General features: G+C 52.5%; 6 protein-coding genes across 6 annotated transcripts; 3 read left to right on the top strand and 3 right to left on the bottom strand.

Moving 5' to 3' along the window:
- Positions 1–906: 906 nt before the first annotated feature.
- CTRU02_205312 (uncharacterized protein) lies at positions 907–1,398 on the top strand (the record flags this gene model as incomplete). Its single annotated transcript, XM_036722611.1, has 1 exon — positions 907–1,398. One exon carries the CDS (start codon positions 907–909, stop codon positions 1,396–1,398), a length of 492 nt encoding a protein of 163 aa, XP_036585508.1.
- A 163-nt stretch (positions 1,399–1,561) lies between these two features.
- CTRU02_205311 (peroxisome biosynthesis protein) lies at positions 1,562–5,258 on the bottom strand (the record flags this gene model as incomplete). Its single annotated transcript, XM_036722610.1, has 2 exons — positions 1,562–5,089; positions 5,142–5,258. The coding sequence occupies 2 exons, from the start codon at positions 5,256–5,258 to the stop codon at positions 1,562–1,564; spliced, it is 3,645 nt and encodes a 1,214-aa protein (XP_036585507.1).
- A 600-nt stretch (positions 5,259–5,858) lies between these two features.
- CTRU02_205310 (DNA replication licensing factor MCM7) lies at positions 5,859–8,522 on the top strand (the record flags this gene model as incomplete). The annotated part of the gene is made up of 4 exons (XM_036722608.1): positions 5,859–5,907; positions 5,973–6,396; positions 6,450–8,394; positions 8,454–8,522. The coding sequence occupies 4 exons, from the start codon at positions 5,859–5,861 to the stop codon at positions 8,520–8,522; spliced, it is 2,487 nt and encodes an 828-aa protein (XP_036585506.1).
- Positions 8,523–8,933: 411 nt separating this feature from the next.
- On the bottom strand, positions 8,934–10,439 carry CTRU02_205309 (mitochondrial 37S ribosomal protein mS29; the record flags this gene model as incomplete). The annotated part of the gene is made up of 2 exons (XM_036722609.1): positions 8,934–9,724; positions 9,788–10,439. The coding sequence occupies 2 exons, from the start codon at positions 10,437–10,439 to the stop codon at positions 8,934–8,936; spliced, it is 1,443 nt and encodes a 480-aa protein (XP_036585505.1).
- A 473-nt stretch (positions 10,440–10,912) lies between these two features.
- Positions 10,913–11,497, top strand: CTRU02_205308 (ribosome biogenesis protein; the record flags this gene model as incomplete). Its single annotated transcript, XM_036722607.1, has 1 exon — positions 10,913–11,497. The coding sequence occupies one exon, from the start codon at positions 10,913–10,915 to the stop codon at positions 11,495–11,497; it is 585 nt and encodes a 194-aa protein (XP_036585504.1).
- Positions 11,498–12,424: 927 nt separating this feature from the next.
- Positions 12,425–14,802, bottom strand: CTRU02_205307 (RhoGAP domain-containing protein; the record flags this gene model as incomplete). Its single annotated transcript, XM_070204535.1, has 4 exons — positions 12,425–13,167; positions 13,220–14,065; positions 14,175–14,277; positions 14,299–14,802. The coding sequence occupies 4 exons, from the start codon at positions 14,800–14,802 to the stop codon at positions 12,425–12,427; spliced, it is 2,196 nt and encodes a 731-aa protein (XP_070061639.1).
- Between the last annotated feature and the right edge of the window lie 2,202 nt (positions 14,803–17,004).

Genomic DNA, 17,004 nt, shown 5'->3' with positions numbered 1-17,004 from the left:
TCTCCTTGGTAGCGTGGCGTGCGTGTGGCACTATTCTTGCTCCGACTCTAACAGCGCGCAGTATTAGGCGGTATGTTGATGATCCGATGAAGTATGCAAGGAAACCATCAGAAGACGTCAAATTGGCGTTTTTCTTTTCTTTTTCCAAAACCTCAAATCTATTTCCGTTCAGATCAATAACGGAAACCAACTGCTGAATCTCCGTATCCGCATCCGCATCCGCATCCGGGTCTGAGCCTCCGTAGCAGTGCCTCGTCATAGCTGGCCCACACCGCGGACAACTCCACCGATGGTTAAGCCAACGAAAACAATGCGTGCTGACATTGATTGAGATTATTTTGAAAGTCATTACTCTTTGGTGTGCTTCAGTCTTTACATCTTGCGTGGAAAGGATGCTGTGTTGGGAGGTTGAATTAAACTTTCCCATCTCGATGTGCTATACCGTAAGTAGTCCCCAAAGCGAACAAATGAGGTCTGAAAGGGGACCTCGCTTGTTTTCAATGATTCAGTATATAGTACCAACTTTTAAATGCGGGGGAAACGTCCACCAAACTGCCCGTCAATGCTTCCCGGATCAAGGAGAAGATCAATCTGCTCCCCTCGCATGTTCGGGTCCGTGGGCAGAAGTCATCTGATACGTCAAGTGTATCACATGCAATTGACTCCCGCAGAGTGGCATCCAGCTTATAAGGACGAGCCGAGCATCTTTACTTTTCTGTTTCTTTGTTTGTGCTTAACTTACGCCTTTGACCTTCATCCTTTACGTGTCTTTGTCGAAAGCAAGCGTCTTTCAACTTTTAGCTGTTCGTTCTCTATAAAGTCAAACCAAATAACGTTAAGAAAATCTCAAAATCATTAACGGCAACTCTTCTTTTCTCGAATTTTGAAAAATCGGGCTTAGACGCAATGCTCAACACCTCATTAACTTTAACTCATGTCACCCCGGTTCCTTCGGGCATGTCTAAAGAGGACGTCATTGCCCTCCTCCACGATGCGGAGCATCACATCAAGTGCGACCCCAACATGAAGGATTACACCGCTCGATCTCCAGAGATACCGCCTACTGTACCCAAGGATATCGAGCCAATCTCCGCGACTCAATGCTACACCGTCACTGATAGTGTGCCAACACTTCTGCCCAAGGGAATCTGGGACAAGGACGCCGTCAGCGACTATGACTTCACCTTCACCAAAGACGGCAGCTTCGTCCGTACTCAGTGCCCACTCAGTGTTCTGCTTGAAACACGCTGGAGTGTTCGGGAATCCAGTAATGGGGGTTACGAGCTGGTCGAGGTTGTTGAGATTAAATGCTCCAGGTTTTTGGCCAGTGTCGTCAAGGGCCAATGCGAGGCGAACTGGACAGACTTTCATAAGAAGATTTTAGCTGGTAAGGCATGAGACATCAAAGAGATAGAGATGTTTTAAGATAAATCGGGGGAATCGAAACAAACAGCGCCTGTCAATGACAGACTTGTATATGGTATGAATAGATTCATATTCAAACAACGCCCCTGGAAAGACGTATGCATTCATCATAACACTGAGCGGCCGACACAAACGCTTACATGAGGCTGCTTCGCCCACCAATTTCCATGCTTCCTTGGCCGTCCCTCATCTCACCGCTTCGCCCGACAACAAATTCCCTGTAAATCCTTTGCAGTCTGGCGCGCTCCTGCGTGCTGATACTGGACCTGGTGCTCTCCAGGGCCTTCATTAAATGTTCTAGTTTCACTACGACCTCCTTGTCATTCACCGGCTTCGCTTCGTTATCAGGACGCTGGGCATGCTTGACCCTCTTTCGAGCTTGTTTGATGCTTTCCAACTTTGCAAGAATTGCATTGTTCTCCACCAGCTCTGCTGAACGACTGACTGCCTTGGTTGCCGGTGTAGCATCTTGGCCGTAGCGAAACTGCACAAAACTAGGGATCGAGCCATGAGAGGCAGTCGACTTTCCGTTGACCTTGCCGTTGGTTGTTGGATTATGGTCGACATCGTCCAACACGTCGTGAATAGCTTCAAGCTGGGAGTTCGAAACGAGCGCCTGGAGGTCAGCACCCGAAAATCCTTCTGTTCGTCTGGCGATCTCTGTCCAGGCATCGTCCGACTCTGTCAACTCCTCGCTCAACTTGACCTTACTCGAAAGAGACTTCAAAATGTCGACACGATCCTCCAATGTCGGCATGTCGCAAAGCAGAGACTTGTCCAAGCGGCCTGGACGAAGAAGCGCAGGATCGATAAGATCTGGCCTGGATGTCGCTGCGAGTACATACACTCCAGAAAGGCCTTCGGCACCGTCCATCTGAGTTAGAAGTTGGTTCACAACACGATCCGTCACACCGGTGGAATCGTGCCCACGCTTCGGCGCAATTGAGTCGAACTCATCAAAGAATAAGACGCAGGGCTTCGCAGCGGATGCGCGCTCAAAGAGATCGCGGACGCTCTTTTCCGATGCACCGATATACTTGTTGAGAATCTCTGGTCCCTTGACGCTGATAAAGTTGAGGCCACACTCTCCAGCGACAGCGCTCGCAAGTAGAGTTTTGCCACAGCCTGGGTATCCGTATAATAATAAACCGGACCGCAACCGAAGTGGGCATTGCTCGAAGATAGGCGCATACTTGGTCGGATACTGCAGGGTTTCTAGTAGAACCTGACGTGTCTCTGTCAGACCGCCGATGGAGCTGAACGTGGTGGTCGAGCTTTGCAGCGAGACATTTCGTAGCGATGCAGGGGTAAAACCTTTAAGGGCGTTGTCAAAGTCAACTCGGCCCAGGGTGACTGCGCTTCCGTCACTTTCCTCACTGACTGATCTGATGATTGCCTCGTTGCGAGCTCTTGCGACAAGCAAGCTAATATCTCCTGGCATATATCCATCCGTAAGCCCGGCGACGTCAAGAAAGTCTAGATCAGGATCCAAAACAAAGCCTCCTCCTGTGCCTTTGCGATTCTCTCGACTGCCTTGGCTGCCGGCATCCATCCACGCACTATCTTCTCCAACAGTGCTACCATCGGCCGTGGGCGGGCGGCTGCCGTTGTGAGACGCTTGTCGGGCCTCCTCTGGACCTACCGCATCTTGCCTTACGATGGACTCCATGACCTTTCGTCTGGCTTCCTTATTAGGGGCCTTCAGATCAATGATCTCGCGAACAACATGACCTCCAATGACGACGTTATTCAGCGAGTCTTTGCCTTCTGATGTTGCTAATAATACTACGCCAGACTCCGCATTGCAATATTGGCGGACGATAGAGCATATAATCTCACTGATTTGGCGACTTCTTCCATTGTCGTTGCCAACTTGTAGTTCTGTTTCCACGGGACACAGCTTATCCAAGTCATCCAAAACAACCAGTGCCTTGCCGCCTAATCTGGCACCCCAGCTGGCAGACATGAACACCTGATGCAAAGTATCCTTGATAGTCGCAATCCTTGTTTCATCATTAACAAGTTTACGGCAGGGGAAGTAAGTGGTGTGAAAGAGTAGGTCTTTGCCAAGTTCGTGAGCTAGAGACTTGGCGACAGCAGTTTTGCCCGAGCCCAGGGCGCCTGTGAGTAGAGTTGAAGAAAGGTGAGAGAGATGGCTTCGTAGATCTTGTAGGAGTTTGTCGATGCCCACAAGTTGACCATCGAAAGAGGAGTGTAACTCGGCAATACTGTCGTCGTTCATCCACGAAGGTCGAGGAACTGGGTCCCGAAACTCAACGGTAATTTTATCACTCAAACCCAGGACCCATTTTGTCGACGATCTCAACGGGTCGCTGTTCATTGCGGTTGGATCAAATTTGATGATACCTCCCTCCCAACCCTGAGGAGCTTCAAGTCCTTCGTAAAGACCAATTACTGATCCATCCGTAAGGGGTCCACTGAGAATTGATGTAGCATCTTTACGAGCCCCATACATATGCTTGAACTGCTTCGAGGCCTCCTCCTTTCCAGCTTTGGATTCTCCGCCAAACTTCAACCCCTCTGGCGACTTCTTAGATGCCGCAAAAGGATGGACAATTAGTTTCTGCACAGCATCAAGCGGCCATTGCTGTGGCGCCGGCTCGATTTTTACAATACCGCCGACAGCACCAGTAAAGCCCAACGTTGCAGAGAGTGGTGAGGATAGTGCAATCGTCTTGCTATCAGGAGGGTCATCCCATGCCCGTAAATGAGCAATAACCTTGTTTGCCGCTTTGGAGGTTGACGCCGCTTCAGCGTCTTGCTGCGGCTTCTGGGGATTGGTACTTGGCTGTGGGGTAGGCCGCAAGATACTGACTGAGACATAGTTCACACCCCTGAAGTCCTTGGTGTATAGAATGTCGCGGTCTACCCACACGCTGAAGTCTTGACTGGTGATGTCTTCATCGAACCAGTCCCGACACGCTGTTTGGTCCACACCTCTGAGGCACATTGCAAGCTTGCGTTCCTCCCGCGCGCTTCGCCGTCGAACTGTGCTTGCACCACTTCTTTTAGATTTTGAGGTACTGGCTACACTGCGGTTCTCTCCCAGCGAATGTGATGCTTTTGCGCGGGTCTTCGGCGCAACGATGACCTCGGCATCGGGCGAAATCTTGGCAAACGGAAAATTGGCTGCCGGTACAGGATCAAGAGAAACGACTTTAATGTTTGCTGTCGACGTTGGCGACAGATGCAGCGTTAAAGCATGCGGCGCGACTAGAGTCCCTGAGCTTGAAGTGAAGGCGGGGTTCGGCAATGCTCTGACTTGGGATAGAAGATTGAGCTCGAGGAACGTCGCGTGAAGTTCAATCATCTCCCAGTCTTCCGGTGTAATGGGTTCAATGTTGATGGTGTGTGCAACAGGGGGATCGACGTGTATTGAGGCCGTCACCTTCTGTCCATCCGATAGCCCAAGGGTATTTGCGAGCGTGGCATCGATCTCGACTTGAGGAACTTCTTGATCGCGTAATGAGCCACCACTTCTCCCGCCATTGATTCCATCGCGTCCGACGATAGGTGCAACCTTGCGCTTACTGGGCATACCAGTCCACCCAACGAAGACAGAATGTTGTTGTGTTGCGCTGGCGCCGGAAGCGTTTGCGGAAGAAGGTCGGTATGTGAGTTCGACGACGACATTTTGAGCGGGCTATTCCAAACTACGTCAGCCTACCCCATGGAATGAAGCGTTGCAGACCTACAGTGTTGACATTGACTAGAAGCGTGACCAGTGATGCGGGGAGGTTGACCAGGCAGTTCTTGAGGTGGGCGAGAGAGATCTCCGCTGGAGTTGATTGTGCATTACGTTTCGGAGCCATGGCAGCGATAAAACAATCAGCAGTCCATGAACAAGAGGTAAGAAAAAGAACGGCGCTCTCTAAGCAAAGAGCAAGGAGACGTGGGGAGTGCTTCGCTACGATGCTGTGGGTAATCAGTGCTGAAGCTGTTGGAGCTGATGATGGAGTTGAACCGAGACTGGCCCTAGCATGTGCCGACGCCGAGGCATTCCCGGCATCGAAGGGACCTCCACCCCCATTGGGTCCGAACACGGGGTAGCTGCAGATAGACGTATCTTTTTCGGATCCCCCTGACATTACAGCTTGTGCCACCTGTGGCGCATCTAAAATCAATTAACCGCTGCGGCTGTGCGACACGCTTCATGACGCGAAAAGACGCGTTTACCGTCGCCCAGCCAATTTCTTCCCCCCTGTTGCATTGATCTCACATTGGTTCTTCCCAGCCCCCCACCCAGCGTCAAATAATCTTCAATCCCGACAGCAGCAGCCCTGAGAGCAACTCCCCGCCGCCGTTGCAGAGACGAACCCGTAGACCCTTCGTAACTACGCTTCTCAGCCACAATAAGTTGTCGACAAGCTTCAAGGGATATCTGCAGCTGAGACTCCGCAAACTTTGTCAAGATGGCGCTTCGTCAATTCAAGGCGCCGGTAGCGTATGAAGCGCAGCAGAGTAAGCCAATTCTGCCTTCTCATATTTCACATCACCCTCCCAACCAGTTGCTAACTCGCACCAAGCCGCCTTGGAATCCTTCCTTCAGGAGTTCAAGGCATCCCCTGAGCAAACGATCGCGCATGCCCTCGGCAACATCACGATAGACGAAAACGACTTCAGCGATGACGACTTGATGGACGATGATGAGACGCGCGAGACCCGCCGCCAAACAAAGAGTGCGCCTGGCCCTAAATACAAGGTTATGCTGCAGCAATTGGCAGATCGTAAGATTGACGAGGTTCTGATTGACCTGGACGACTTGGCAGCTGTGGGAGACCCCGATTTCTCGCTGAGATGCAATTGTGGACTGACAGAATTCCAGTTCGAATCACAACTCGGCGACGAGCTCCAATTGGTTCATTCGATAGAAATCAACACCAAGCACTACGTTGAACTAATGTCGAGGGCGGTTGACAAACTGATGCCTAAGCCTAGTTCTGATGTTAAGTATGGCTAAATGAAAAACTACTTTGCAGTTTACATACGCTAATTACGAACAGCTTCAAAGATGATGTCCTGGACGTTCTCATGGAGCGAAGACAACGGAAAAACGAGGCTGTGCAGCGAGCTGCTACGGAGCCGGTTGATGGCCAGCTTCCCGACCCAACCCTGGCTGAGGACAAGTTCCCTGCTGAGCTCACGCGCCGATATACTCTCGCCTTCAAGCCTCGATCTGAAATTGCATCCGACCCAACTAAGGCGCTTGCGGTGCGTCAAGTCAAGGGCGAGCACCTTGGCCACCTGATTACTATTCGCGCCATCGCCACTCGAGTGTCAGATGTGAAGCCTATCGTACAAGTCAGCGCATACACTTGCGACCGATGCGGTTGCGAAATCTTCCAGCCAGTTAACGACAAGTCCTACGGCCCCTTGACTGTATGCCCATCCAAGGACTGTGAGCAGAACCAAGCCAAGGGTCAGCTCCACCCTTCTTCAAGAGCCTCAAAGTTCCTTCCCTTTCAAGAGGTCAAGGTTCAGGAGCTCGCTGAACAGGTTCCTATCGGTCAAATCCCCCGTACTCTGACCGTGCTGTGCTACGGTACCTCAGTGCGGAAGGTCAATCCTGGCGACGTTGTCGACATTTCGGGTATCTTCCTGCCGACTCCCTACACAGGCTTCAAGGCTATGAAGGCTGGTCTTCTTACGGATACCTATGTGGAAGCCCACCACATCGTCCAGCACAAGAAAGCTTATTCTGAGATGATCGTCGACCCCAAGCTGGCCCGCCGTATCGACCAGTACAGACAATCAGGCCAAGTCTATGAGCTTCTCGCTAAGTCTATCGCTCCTGAAATCTACGGCCACCTCGACGTTAAAAAGGCTTTGCTTCTGCTCCTCATCGGAGGCGTTACAAAGGAAGTCGGCGACGGTATGAAGATTCGTGGTGACATCAACATTTGCCTCATGGGTGACCCTGGTGTGGCCAAGTCTCAGTTGCTTAAATACATCTCCAAGGTTGCTCCTCGTGGCGTCTATACCTCTGGTCGCGGTTCCAGTGGTGTTGGTCTCACCGCTGCTGTCATGCGCGACCCTGTCACTGACGAGATGGTCTTGGAAGGCGGTGCTCTCGTTCTCGCTGATAACGGCATCTGCTGCATTGATGAGTTTGACAAGATGGACGACAATGATCGCACTGCCATTCACGAAGTTATGGAACAGCAGACCATCTCTATTTCCAAGGCCGGTATCTCTACTACCCTCAACGCGCGCACCTCCATCCTTGCCGCTGCCAATCCTATCTACGGCCGCTATAACCCTCGCATCTCTCCCGTTGAGAACATCAACCTCCCCGCCGCTCTCCTCTCCCGTTTCGATATTCTCTTCCTTCTCCTTGACACCCCAACCCGCGAGTCTGATGCCCAGCTCGCTAAGCACGTCGCCTACGTTCACATGCACCAACGTCACCCGGATATCGGCAACGATTCTGTCGTATTCTCCCCGCACGAGGTCCGCTCCTATGTCGCCCAAGCGCGTACTTATCGTCCCGTTGTTCCCGAGTCTGCTTCTGAGTACATGATCAAGACATACGTCCGCATGCGCGACCAGCAACGTCGCGCTGAGAAGAAGGGCCAGCAGTTCACCCACACCACCCCGCGTACCCTCCTCGGTGTCGTCCGTCTCGCCCAGGCCCTTGCCCGCTTGCGCTTCAGCAACGAAGTCTCTCACGACGATGTTGATGAGGCTCTCCGTCTCGTCGAGGCTTCCAAGGAGAGTCTTGCTGCCGAACAGAGTGGCTCGGGACGTTCGCGCCTTAATGCCAGCAGCAGAATTTACAACCTCGTCAAGACCCTTGCCGACAGTGGTGCCTGCCGTGCTGACGATGCGGAGGATGATGAGGAGCTCGGTGTTGAGCTGTCCCTGCGCAAGGTCAAGGAGCGTGTCATCGCCAAGGGCTTTACTGAGGATCAGTGGCTTGCTGCCTTGGAGGAGTACAACGAGCTCGATGTAAGGATATTACCAAATCGAAACGTTTATGAGAAATATGCTAATAATTACCAAAACAGGTTTGGCAAACGGCCGGCAACGGTACGAGGCTGGTTTTCATTACGTCCAACGCGGAAAGAGAGGAATAGATACCCGTGGATCGTGGGTCTGTCGAAGTTGCGCAATGTCCTTGAATTCGTTTATGTTTTCCATATAAGGCTTTGTGAAGAGAAGCCTTGGGATTTGGCGTTGTCGGATTGTCACGGATGAAGTGGCAGAGGGCGAAGTATTACTTACTTCCGAATTGTTCATATGAAGAAAATAATGAGTTCGAAGTCATCAGATGTAGCCCATTCATTTCGTCTCTTCAATTATACGATGGGTTGAAGTTTCCGCGACGATTCACGGCAGCATTTTCGCAACGATAGATCGGAAAAATCCCATGAATTTAGATGATTGTTGTATAGTACAAAAGTTTTCACCACCCTTCTACATTCGACATCTTGGTACACTAGTACATGTATACACTGCTTCTTCTGCTAGCATCTCACCCGTTCCCCTCAATATTGCAGCACACGCGAGTTGAGCAAGCTTGCTCGCTCGAGCTCGCCGATAATGCCACCGCCGGCAACGGTCCACTTCTCGGACACAGAGCCCGCGTCAACACGCGCGCGCAGGAGGCCGCTGGCAGCCCAGTACTCCATAATGGAGCGGGCATCGTCGCGGCTGATGCCACTGACATTGAACGCCTCGACACCGCGGACTGCCTCGTAGACACGGTCGTCATAACCCTTCTTATAGGGGTCCGGGGTGGGCACATGCAGGTCCGCTGCGGCGGCGGCGGACTGCGCGAGAGCAAGGTCCATGGAAGGTGAACGCGGTGCGTTGCTTCGGCTCGTAGCGGCAATGATGGCACCGCCGTTAGCGAGGGGCGTCTTGCCGCTAAGGGCGTCGACGAAGAGGCGCACGAGGGAGAGATCATGCGAGTGCACGAGGTTGAAGGAAGGGTCTCGGTAGGCAGATACCTTCATGATGTGCGAGAGACCGTCGAGGCCGAGGAGGACAGGGGGGCCGCCAGGAGTGGTAGTGAGCTCAGACCAGAGAGCTTGGAAGGCGGGCCAGGCGAACTCGGGCTCCTTTGCCGAGTTGGCGATATCATAGAGAGTGCCGTCCTTAGGTACGTGAAGAAGCTCGGGATATTCCTTGGACGCCTTGTACTGCTTCAGAACGGGTCCGTTGGCCTTCATGATGTGCTGGAGAAGATCAAAGCAGTAGGTAGGCTGGTAAAACTGGAGGGGCTTGCTGTTGGCGACCGGGCTGTAATCCGTGTTGGCGTTGGTAAGATCCTGGGCTGAACAATGTTAGCAACAACTTCCGAGACGGAAATTGCTTACTAGCGGGAAAACAAATATACCTTCGGGAATATTGATGACAACCCAGTTGTTCAATAGGGAATGAGCCATGGCCTGCAGCAGTAGAATGCTCTTGCCAGAAATCTTGTCACCCGTCAAGACCATTCTAAGCGTCTGTCTCTCCTTGACGGCATTGTCCATTCTCTTGGCCAGTTTAACTGTCTCCTCTCGCACAAGCACGTGTGGCCTCCTAAAAAGGCCCCAGCACTGAGTCGTCTTAAACGCCTCAAGAGACCTGAGTTGGTCTACCAATTGGTCTGGCAGACCAACCACACTACCCTGAGCCTCGATCGAGGAAAAGGTCTCTTTGGATGCATCCTGGAGACCCTCGACAAGAAGCGCATTGTTGTTGCTGAGTGTAATGCGCTTGCGGAAGGCCTTGCGCTCTCCGGGGGCGGGCTTCTTAACTCTTACGTTGTCCCGCTTCTTCTTCGCGTTTTGGTTGACCTTGCCACGACGGATATGCTTTCCCCAGTACGTGACCTTGCGAACGGCGGCGGCATCGGCAGACGAGGTTGAGAAAGATGCGGCGCTGGCAGACGGACCGGCGGCAGCGTAAGAGGTGATAAGAGGGACTATGCGCTGCGAGAGAATACGAGGTGCGGCCGCAGTCGTGGGCCTGGTGAGGCACCGCGCGCAGTTGGCGGAGGCCATGGTGTGAGTATGTGCTGTCGGGAAGGGCGAGCCCGAGCGGAAGGTTTTTGATCGAGATGCCGGATGTCCTATGTTATGAGGCCATTCGTATTAGAATAATTGGGCTGTACCGTCCGAGGCAGCTCGTCGAGTCGCCCTTGATTAGGTCGTCGTGTGATGTCTGTCCCAGAGCTCCAAAAAGTTCGTAAGTAAATTTCGGGACGTTAGACGCACACCCCTGGCCATTCAGTCTAGCTTAGCCAATTAGAGCGCTGATTGGCTGTATGGCTTCTCGGCTCCCGGTGACAGTTGATCCGGCTCTTATCGCTCGCCGCCAAAATAATTTTGGCAGAAAAAAGTTCTGGATATCCCACTTACGGAATCCGATTCGCTTTCTGTAAGTCGGACACTACACATTTACACTTCCAAATTTGTACGCAATCGCTGTCTTCAAGAGGACAACAAATCCAGATTCACGGCACTAAACCAACGAAATGGCGCTTTCCGTTTCGCGCCCCAAGCTGCCTGTCGCAGTTAACAAGCCCACACCTTACAACTTCGACCTGGGCCTGCTGCTGGCCAACGATCCCAACCCCCTCGAGCTCGACAAGTCCGCGATTGAGGACTCCCTTGCCGCCACTGCCCGTGATGGTGCCCAGGCTATTATCAACCAACTTCTCACCACCTGTCCGCTCCAGAGCACTACCGATGGTGTTCTGCTGACGCTCCCCCCCCCTTCGACAGATTTGCCGCGCGAGAAGCCTGTGCCCAAGCCCAAGGAGCCCACCAAGTGGGAGCGCTTCGCCGCCAAGCGTGGCATCAAGCCTAAGACACGGGAGCAGCGCAAGAACCTCGTCTTCGACGAGGACACTCAGGAATGGCGCCGCAAGTGGGGTTACAAGGGCATGAACAAGAAGGGCGAAGACGATTGGCTTGTCGAGGTAGACCCCGAGAAGGAGGCGAATCGCGCGGAAGGAACTACGATCCGTGGCGACAAGCGGAGGGAAAGGATGGAGAGAATCAAGCGCAACGAAAGGAAAATGAGAAAGAACCAGCGCGAGGCTGCTGGCAAGCGCTAGAGAAAATTTGGGCCAAGATTCTGTAATGTTTTAGGTTCGGCATGGTATGGCGTTTTCAAAGGTGGTGGTATTCATATCCAGTCTCTGTGCTTGGGCGTCGGACTTTCAAAAGGAATGGAACGGCTTTGCGAGTCCAGATTTGTGGCTCTGACAGGAACATACACTTCCAACGGGCAGTGATGCTTTCTATTTGTGAACAAGTGGTCTCCATTTCCACCGAGCTACCCACTCGATCCTGGCCGTGCTCGTCTCTCCCGTGCCACGTACAGAATCCCATCACATATTGTACACAGATTCCACCCACCCCTCAAATCATCTTTATTCGTGAGTTGTGACCATATTCCCCCTAACCAGCATTTTGTGAATGCTCCTCGCTCAACCCGACCTGCTATGCTACCAAAGACAAAACATCGCTAGATTCGTAGCACCTCACAAAAGCGGAAAGAAGGAAAAATTAGGTACCCAGATTTGGAGCTGCCAGGAACGTGAATGGCTCGATGGCAGCTCAGGGAGCAAAGAGTCGCAAGGACTCTGTCCGTTGATGCCCAAAAAAAGAAAAAAAAAAAAAAAAAAAAAAAAAAGAGAACAGCCCAACGCAATTTTCTGTAGCAAAATCGACGGCTTTTGTGATACGATTCAATGCTTTGGGGTATACCAAACAGCATGATGCTTTGTTGCAAACGAAGCAGAACCCATTCTGTAATCTCTAGGCGGTCCGTCCAAGAGGGCTTGTGTAGCTACCCGGCCTGCATTTGCAACATGTAAGGCCAGAAGCGTTTAGTGATGAAAACGAAAGTCATCAACGGCATAATGTCGTCGTCAGTAATTCGGTGATGATGATGATGCGAATGCTTCATATGCACACGGGTTCCGCCTGGGTATTCGAGGGAAGAAAGAAACTGTCAAAAAGGTTCCAAAGCATTGGCTTCAGAAACCAAGGGGGGATAGAGGTTTGATAGGCGACAAAGGTCGCAAGTCGTTTGAGCCTCTCGGCACATCACGACCGCTGTCAATGGTCAGAGTTGTCGACATTGTGGAGTTGGATGCAACGCTGCCGTTGGACTCAGAGAGTTGGAGGGGCTTTTTTTTTAGCCGTCTATCTTTGGGTTGCTCGGTGCTGGCGTTTGAATGTTTGCTGCTAGCAGATGATGAAGCAGCTCTTTCTATAACAATTGCTGGCTCCTCTTGCGTGGGTTCCTTGGCAGTCTCACGAGACGGCTTGCGAGGTTCCGATAGCCCCTTTGGAGGCGGCTGGTCGAAAAGTTGGTACTCCTCCTCGATATACTTAGACTCGTTCTTGCAACCTTTCCAGCAGTCACGCCAATCGCAAACCAAAAATCTGAAACAAAAGGCATCGATTTTCATGCAGGGTTGGAAGCAAATGCAAAGATTCCTGAAGTCCATTTTGTTCTTGTCAGAGTGCGCCAACAAGAGACTGAGATGGCAGGTGATGGCGAAGAGAAGGTAATAATTGAATGGCGATAGGTTGGACAGCTCCTCGATAAGGAGTGGGGGAACGGTTTCGGAGCCGGCGCATTCTCTCGCAACACGTTCCTGTGCCTCTTTAGGGAAGAGCTCATCTGGCAGCTCTCGCAACCAGGCCTTTAGCATGGAGCCAATAATGTTGATATCGTATAAGTCAGGCTGCTCAAACAGGTTTACATCGTACTCTATTTAGTTGTCAGTAAACTGAGTTAGCGTGAAAACGTGGGATATTCAAACCTTCGTCGAATCTTCTCTGCCACTTTTTAATCTGCGGTCCACTCCCAGGCACGCGATACAAGCCCTCAACGTCGCAGCCCTTATAGTTCAGGTAGTCAATTGCGCGCCACGGGAATGCAGGCATCCAGAACTCAGTCTTGTCTCTGGAGTCCTCCAAGCGTTTCGAGATGCGAGTGCGGCGTGTCTGCTCCACCAGAGGTAGGTTAATCGTCTTGAGCACATAATGCTCATCATCGATGACGGGTTCCCTCTCCGTCGTGCTGCCGCTTCGGCTTCCCTTTCCAAATAGGCGACTGCTAATCATGTCTCTACCACTCTTCAGACCACCGAAAAAGCCACCGTTTTGTGAAGAGGAATTCTGCCGGGGATGGTGCTCTCTTTCTCTCTGATTCTCCTTATTCCCCCTCTCCTTTTGGCTTTCCTTGCCCCCCATGTCTCGCGACGGCCCGCGGTCTTCCGAACGGTTTTGCACCGTCGAATTGACCATTTCCTTCAATAACCTATCTGGTGCCGGTGCCGACGTCTTGCGCGGATGGCCGTGGTCGAGAGGGATATGCGATGGTTCGGGCTCAGTGATCGGATTAGGTACAGGGCTAGGTTGCTTGTCTCTAGCGTTGAAACCGTCCTTTTCGCGGTCCTTGTCGCGAAGCGACTTGCTACGGCTTAGCAGACCGAACGGTTTCGACTTGCCCTTCTTTGAGGAGGAGGGTTGAGAGGCGGCGGGATCGTAGTCGGCAGCGGATGCTAATGACACGTCGGACCTGGACGGCAGGGTGGGTGCGGGTTTTTGGACGGCGTTCTCAGCATAAGATGAATCTTCTGTTAAAATGGTAGACGGGTCAGCGGCTGAAGAAATGGTCTCACGATAGGCGAAACGGGGGATGGATCAGGCGGTGGGCCCTAGCTGCACAGGCAGTGGACACTGCGGTCTCAAGAAGGAAAGTTATCCTCGTACCTGTAGGTTGGGTGGGTTGGGTGCTCAAGGGAGCATTGTCGGGGCCCCTCGACATAGTTTCGCCTCCCGAGTCAGGGTTTTGAGTCGGGTTCTGTTGGTGGTTCTGGCGCAGTACTGGTGGTAATGGTGGTAATGGTGGCAGTTGATGCTGGTCGTGAGAGGACGACGGTGAAGAGCTGACAGAATGGGACGATTTGGAGGCCTTTGTGAAATTGAAGAAGAAGCCGCCTTTGGATGGCTTGTTGGAGGTGCCGGGGGAGGGATGATTGAGGCGGTGCGGCGAACGGGGGCTAATTGGGTTGTGTTGGTGATGCTGGCGAGGACCCGTATCTACTGACGCGCGGTGCAGGGCGGAAGAAATGGGCGGATACCGCTCAAAGTTGATGTCCTCAAAGTTTCGATGCTCGTCAGCCAGCTGTAGAGATTGCTTGCGACTGGTGCTGCGCCTTCTCGGAGTGAACCTAAAGGGAGAACGCGGAGATTTGGGAGAAGATTGCGATTTGGAGCCAGCGCTTGGGGGAGCAGTAGAGACGAGGGTTTCAGCAGAGCGCGGGACGTCTTCAGGTTGCTGGTCGGCAGCTTGGGATTCAGACAGCGTCAGCGGCTGTGGTACATGCTTCCGACCCATGGCAGGAAATTAACGATCCTCTGGCAGGCAGCTGGGTAAAATAAGAGTTTTGGGGGCCCGGTCAAGGGCAATGGGGGCGACACAAGGCGGCGTCGGTATGGGCGAGCGAGGATGTGACGGACAGCGGCTGCGGGCTGCAGGAGCGCCAAAGTAGGAGCGCGAGGAGCTCCTCTCAGCGAAGTAGAATAAAGCAACAGTAGTTCCAAGTAGGAAATCCGTACCGTATGAATTCGACAGGTTAGGGGTTGAAGCAAGGAGGTAGGTAGGTACCTGTGAGATGAGGAGGTGCACGGTAGGTGCGGCAAGGTAAAAGAAGACAAGGAAGGTAAGGTGTCTGTAGGGCGGCTTTTGCAAGCTGTAGCGGTGCAGCACTGACAACAGAGGACCGGCACTTCCCTCAGTTGGAGTAGTAGTGGTGATGGGAGTGGTAGTGGTAGTGGTAGTGGTAGTGGTAGTGGTAGTGGTAGTGGTAGTGGTAGGAATAGCACTAACAGGTAACACAGGGCAAGAGAAAACGTGGATCGGGATGGGATGGGAAGTTATGGCAAACCCAGCACCGGCCCCAGTCTTGATTCGTTGTCTGCAGCAGGGAGACCAGTTTGTAGCTGTTTCGGTGGGCGCACTGGGACAAGGAAAGACGGATCACGCATCTGTCGGAGATATAAAAAGGGGGTAATAAAGGGCAGAATGGGCGGATTGGGAAACCTGTGACTGTGCGGTCGCCCAACCGGTGGCCGGAGAGTGGGCGTGGGGTGTGTGAAGGAAGACACAGGAAAAACAGATGTATGTGTGTGTGTATGATGAAAGATGGGATGGTCACCCACAAGAGGGTGTGATAGAAACAGGCAGTAAGAAAGTAAGGTGAGTGAGGGAGATGAGATCAATGAATGGAAGGTAACAAACAATAGTGGTGAAGCCAGCAGAGCCCTGTAAGTAGGTAAGGAAGTAACAGATGTAGACGAGTGGAGGAGGCGCTAGGGAGGCTGATGTAACTATGGAATGGGCGCTGAATGTCGGGCCTTCAATGACCGGCCCTTTGATGACTTCTGCTGGGTTTCCCTCCTCATCCTCTTGTGCACCAAGTGGCTGAAAAGTGTTCACGGCGAAAATATGCTGGTTACTTGCAGTTACTTGCCAAAGTAACAGGGAATGGATGGAACAGAGGGGGACGGAGAGAGAAAGAAAGAAAAGAGAGGGAGGGGATCCAAGCCTTTGCCTGAGCAGACCACAACCAAGCCCAGTAAAACCAAATCAATGCCAGTCTTGGTGGTGGTGAGTGCTTCTGCAGCAGCTGCTGCAGATCAGGTGTTGTGTCTGTACTTGGGTTGGTGCCTGTGTCATCGAGTGTATCTGTACGGAGTACTTGGGAGTCAATGGCCAGGGTCGTAATCTGTAAGGTATCGGTACAAGATACAAGCCCCCTCAATAGAGGCGACGGAAGGTGGTGCTGTAAGTAGAATGCACTGTTGGTGTGTTGGAGGTGGGTGGGAGGGGAAGGAGACGAGGAGGGAGGAAGAGGCACAAGGGGCAGCAGGAGCAAATCACCGGTGTTAGTTGGGCTGCCAAAAGCAGGCCAGGTGCATGTGGATCTGGATCTGACCCTTGGTGCGGTACGGGACCTGGCGGAGACAGACAGCCATCGAAGCCGGCACCACCATGACTGACAGGGAGGCAAGTGATCCACTGGTGTAAATCAGACACGCACCAGGTGGGAACGTTGGGCAGAGAGACAGAAAGAGCGGAGGTAGGGTATGCTGCCTTTGGTATAGACACCACAAGGCGCTAAGCCAGCTGTGGGGGCAACCCAGGCTTAGCGGCCCCGGGCTGTGGTGAATGGGCTGCTCTCTTTTTCTCTCTCTTCCTCTGTGACCCCCATCCAATTTGGGCGGTACGGATTCTGCGGATTGTTTCCAACAAGCAGACGCTCCTCATTATCCCATGGCCTACTGTTGAATGGCCGACTAGGGGGGGTAAAAAGGGGGCTGTGTTTACCCTGCATCCAGATTATTCCTTCCATTGTTCATGTTGTGGGAAGTAGGAGCCGTCTATACACAATCAGTGAGCCAACATTCCACCTCGCACCTCTTCGTGCTCCCCCGATCTCCAATTGCCTCGAGCGGCATTTCCATTTACCAGCAACTGATGTTTGCAGCCTAGCAGCTCCGACATGTCTGGCAGGCCCAGACTAGACCAACGGTATCT

Source organism: Colletotrichum truncatum (assembly GCF_014235925.2).
Source record: "Colletotrichum truncatum strain CMES1059 chromosome Unknown Contig_0003, whole genome shotgun sequence".
NCBI lineage: Eukaryota > Fungi > Ascomycota > Sordariomycetes > Glomerellales > Glomerellaceae > Colletotrichum > Colletotrichum truncatum.
Note: the sequence above shows the minus strand (reverse complement) of the source record. Positions and strands in the feature narration are given on the sequence as shown.